The following is a 4,647-nucleotide window of genomic DNA, read 5'->3' on the forward strand; positions in this document are numbered from 1 at the left end:
TCTCACGATCCATACTCAACACCTTCTTCATAGTCCTATTTTCCACCATCATTTCTCTCCCCATAGCCTTCTTCACCTCCTTTTATCTCTCCGAATATGCCTCTAATTCAAGATTCAAGAGATACACCCTTTCCCTAATATCTGCTTCTTCTTCAACACCCTCCATACTCTTTGGAATCTTCGGTCTCTTCTTTTTCATAAGCAAATTAGGGCTTACCGCTTCAGGACCAAGGGGAAAATCCCTTCTAGCCGGAATACTAACGATGGTTTTATTCATACTCCCCTATTTAACTACACTCTTTCACACCAATCTTTCGGGCGTCCACCATAGATACAGGGAATCCTCCTATATCCTTGGCATAAGCCGAGCAAAAACCTTCTGGAGCATAGTAGTTCCTATGGCCATGAATAAACTAATATTTTCGGTGCTTCTAACCATCGGAAAGATAATAGGAGAAACGGCCCCACTCTATCTCACAGCCGGTATTAATAGCGCCCAAGGCACCCTATTCATGTACCAGGGACAGACCCTCACCACGAGAATCTACTCACAGCTGTACGAATCTAACCTTTCCAAAAGCACTCACATAGTCAACGAAACCTCCTTCTATTGCATCCTCTTCATCTTCACGATGGTCTTTATGGGAAGGTATGCTCCCCAGCTACTCAATCGTGATAACCTCAGGGTCTTACGAACACGACTTTCCCATGCGTTTACTTAGGAATTTACTTAGACCACAAAAGGAGAAGACCAGAACTGATCTGGTCGAAAACCGTGTGGGCCCTCAGAAGTTCATCATGGAAATCAAGAACCTAAGCGTTTGGGTGGGGGGCAAAAAGAACGGAGTACAGATTCTGAAGGACGTCAATATTCGAATTCCAGAAAATAAGATAGTGGCAATTATAGGTCCTTCCGGATCAGGAAAGAGTAGCCTTCTGAGGGCCCTAAACAAGACCAACTTCGGAGAGGAATTCATCTACAAGGGAGAAATAAATTACTACGGCAAAAACGTTCTCCAGAAGGGATATCCCATAGAGTATCTAAGGACCCAAATAGGGGCCGTAATGCAGAAGCCGGTCATGTTCCCCATGAGCGTGAGAGAAAACATCCTCTTTGCCCTAAAGTCCCACGGAATGGTCCAGAATGACCGTTTGGAGATAATACTAGAGAAGTCCCTTAGGGATGCCCACCTATGGGACGAAGTGAAGGATAGGTTGAACGCCAAACCCGAAACCATTCTATCCATAGGTCAGCAGCAGCGGCTGTGCATAGCCAGAGCAATAGCTCTCCAGCCCCGTGTCCTTCTCATGGACGAGCCTACTTCTGCTCTCGACCTAAAGGCCAGCCGTAAGATAGAAGAGCTGATACTAAAGATCAATCGAAGCGGAATGTCCACCATAATCCTTATCTCCCATTCACTTTCCCAGGTGGAGCGCATCAGCGACTATACCATCTTCATAAAGGACGGAGAGGTGATAGAGCAAGGGAGAACCCGTGATATATTCAGGAACCCAACCCACCCCGATACAAGAGAATTCTTGGGAAACAGAATATAGATGCAAAATAAGCTTGGTCTAAAGCGATCCATATTCCTGTCCATCACTTTCATGGTGGGAACGGGCATCTTTATCAAGATGCGAATTCTCAATGGACTCTCCCACAATTCCACGGCACCCATAGTTGTGCTGTTTCTACTTTTTGCTCTGGGAATGCCCGCCTTCGTTTATGTGTTATCCAAAATCATTCCCGCCCAGACTGATGATATGGGATTCGTGGGATGGAGCCATAAGTTCTGCAGTCGCACCATCCATTCGGCCACTTGTCGCTTCATTAGACATCTCTACTATCCACTCAGTCTTCTGGTGTTCTCGGTCTATGCGATTCTGGGCTTCACCGGAGAACAGTTGGGAATATTTTCCACTCTTATACTGGCCTTCGTTTTGGTGTTTTTTCTTATGGTCCTCAACTGGGTGTCTTTTGCGTGATCGCAACGAATACAGACCATTTTGTTTGGACTAATAACTATCCCCCTTTTCATCCTTCCCATTCTGGCATTTCTCTCTCCAGGAAGTCGAGACCCAACCTTGGCGGTTGCCCCGCCTAAACCTACTGTTTGGAGCAAATTTTCTAGTTATGACGCAACGGGACTTTCATCAGTAGGACCTTGGATGTGTCTCATTTCGGGATTACCTTCCCTTCTATTCATATACGACGGTTTCTACAACATGTCCTCCTTGAAGAGCAAACTAAAGAATTCAAAGCACCTAAAGTATGTGGTTTTATCTTCCATGGGGCTCATTACATTCATTTACCTATTTGCCATCATAGGATTTAGCGTGGGGGATCCTAACACAGCAAACTTCAGGAGATTCAGAATATTGGCTGGATCCTCTTTCTTCGTGGACCTATTCGAGATACTCATAAGTTTGGCCAGTGTACTGACCCTAAACTCCATCATTATGGGAAGCGTTCCTCAGTTGGAGGCTATGTCGGCCGTACATAAGTTCGAGGACGAAATATCCCTTAGGAGGAGGATTTTCTACAAAAGAAGGCACAAAGACGAGGAATTGGAACGAAAGTTCTCAATCTTCTGTTTGGTTATGGCCAAGACCTTTGGTTTCTTTGTGGCTGTGGGTTTGGTTCTCTTCTATTCGGTTCATCTACAGGACAATGGAGAGCCAGTGGAGATAGTTAATGGATTAGCGGACATAATCACCCTGTTTGTGTTTCTGGTGCTGATCGCCATTATCAGAGGTAGACGCAATCACTGCAGCGAAAGAAAATTCATCATATGCTCAAGAGTTTGTGTGTCCATGATATTGATGGCTCTAGGATATATGGTGCTGTCGGATCTGGTTGGACTAAGCGGGTATGGAGGAAGTAATCCTGTCAATTCAGCCTTTAAACTTTCTATGGTGATAATGTTTTTTGTTGTTTGTTTTAGGGAGAATATCAGAATTTTTATGGCTAGAATTATCGGTAGGAAAGAAATCCGGATGTTTCCCGAGTATCCGGAGGGTAGTACAATTAACCTAGGGTAATGGAGATTCAGAGAATAACTTTTAGTTCCGGGAAGGAAAATGCTTTTCGTAGAGTTGATGATAAGAATGGAGTAATTGAGCTGAACACTGGAGAGATAGGTACAAGCGCAGAACTATATGAGGTGATTCAGAAGAAGCTTGGGGAGGCTAGTGAAGAACTTTCCATAGATCGGGATAGTTTCCGGCAGTTGGAGTTTGGATTTGGAGATAAGGAGAGGGATCTAGCATTGGCCACCCTTCATCTTGATAGTACCTTTGTATCCTTCAGTCTTAAAAAGAAGGAAGATTTGGAGAAGGAATATCGAAAGTGGAGTTTGGAGGGACAGGATTGGGATGAAGAAGTATCGAATATTCTTGAGGGCACTAGGCTTACTAGAAAACTTCAAAATACTCCTCCGAATCTGATGATGCCGGAAAACTTTGTTGAGGAGGCCAGAAAGTATCTTGAAGGAATTAGTGGTATAGAGATCAATGTCATTTCAGGAGGTGATTTGAAGAAGGAGAAGCTTGGACTGATAGAGGCGGTTGGAGGCGCTTCGGAGCATGCCCCAAGACTGCTTATTGTCAAATATTCGGCTGCAGGTTCCAAAGAGTACATGGCTCTTGTGGGTAAGGGTGTGTGCTACGACAGCGGAGGACTTAACATCAAAACCGGAAGTTACATGTCAAAGATGAAATTTGACATGTCCGGAGCAGCGGTGAGTCTTGGGGTGGTAGGCGCTCTGGCCCGGAACAAGTGCAAAAATAGCATTGTGGTGGCCATTCCTCTTGTAGAGAATGCAGTTGGTCCCAAGAGCTACAGAGCCGATGATGTGTTGATCTCTCGAAATGGAATGAGTGTTGAGATAGAGAATACCGATGCGGAAGGTAGATTGGTTTTGGCGGATGCCCTAGCATACGTTGCTGATGTGTACAAACCCAAGGAGATAATGACCATAGCCACCCTAACCGGAGCAATAGGATATGCTTTGGGATACAAGTATGCCGGCGCTTGGTCCACCGAAGACGACATGTCGTCCAGACTTCTTGAATCCTCCAAACAATGGGGAGAATGGATCTGGAGAATGCCTCTGGATGACTACTACCTTAAGGCCCTAAAGAAAACTAAGGTTGCCGACATAGCCAATAGTGCTAAAACCGGAGCAGGAGGAAGTAACAGGGCTGCCATGTTCCTAAAAGAATTCACAAATAAGCTTCCATATATACACCTGGACATAGCAAATATAGACCATTGTGACAAAACAGGCGAACCTACGGCTCCTTTGTTTAAAACCATATACTTCTATATGTCTGGAAGATAATGAGAACCACACAAATTACTAGAGAAGAGGGCATTAGGTCCAGAAGATGGTTCATAATAGATGCCAAGGGAGTTGTTCTGGGTAGGATGTGCGTGCATATAGCAAATCTTCTTAGGGGGAAAAATAAACCTAACTTTACCCCTAACCATGACTGTGGTGATTACGTGGTGGTTATCAATTCATCCAAAGTAGTGCTTACGGCCGACAAGATGAGGAATGAGTTTTGGTACAGGCACAGTGGATATCCGGGTGGTCTTAAGTCCAGAAGTGGAAGGGAGATGGTGGAGAAACATTCGGAGAAGCT

At 44.8% G+C, this 4,647-nt stretch overlaps 2 protein-coding genes across 2 annotated transcripts; both read left to right on the forward strand.

The window, feature by feature from the left end:
* Positions 1-263: 263 nt before the first annotated feature.
* Positions 264-1,557, forward strand: LOC116889736 (phosphate import ATP-binding protein PstB-like). The gene is made up of 2 exons (XM_032890608.1): positions 264-649; positions 723-1,557. Exons 1-2 carry the CDS (start codon positions 264-266, stop codon positions 1,555-1,557), a joined length of 1,221 nt encoding a protein of 406 aa, XP_032746499.1.
* Positions 1,558-3,041: 1,484 nt separating this feature from the next.
* Positions 3,042-4,343, forward strand: LOC116889737 (probable cytosol aminopeptidase). Its single transcript, XM_032890609.1, has one exon. The coding sequence runs from the start codon at positions 3,042-3,044 to the stop codon at positions 4,341-4,343; it is 1,302 nt and encodes a 433-aa protein (XP_032746500.1).
* The last annotated feature ends 304 nt before the right edge of the window (positions 4,344-4,647 follow it).

Source organism: Rattus rattus, unplaced genomic scaffold (assembly GCF_011064425.1).
Source record: "Rattus rattus isolate New Zealand unplaced genomic scaffold, Rrattus_CSIRO_v1 PGA_scaffold_71, whole genome shotgun sequence".
NCBI lineage: Eukaryota > Metazoa > Chordata > Mammalia > Rodentia > Muridae > Rattus > Rattus rattus.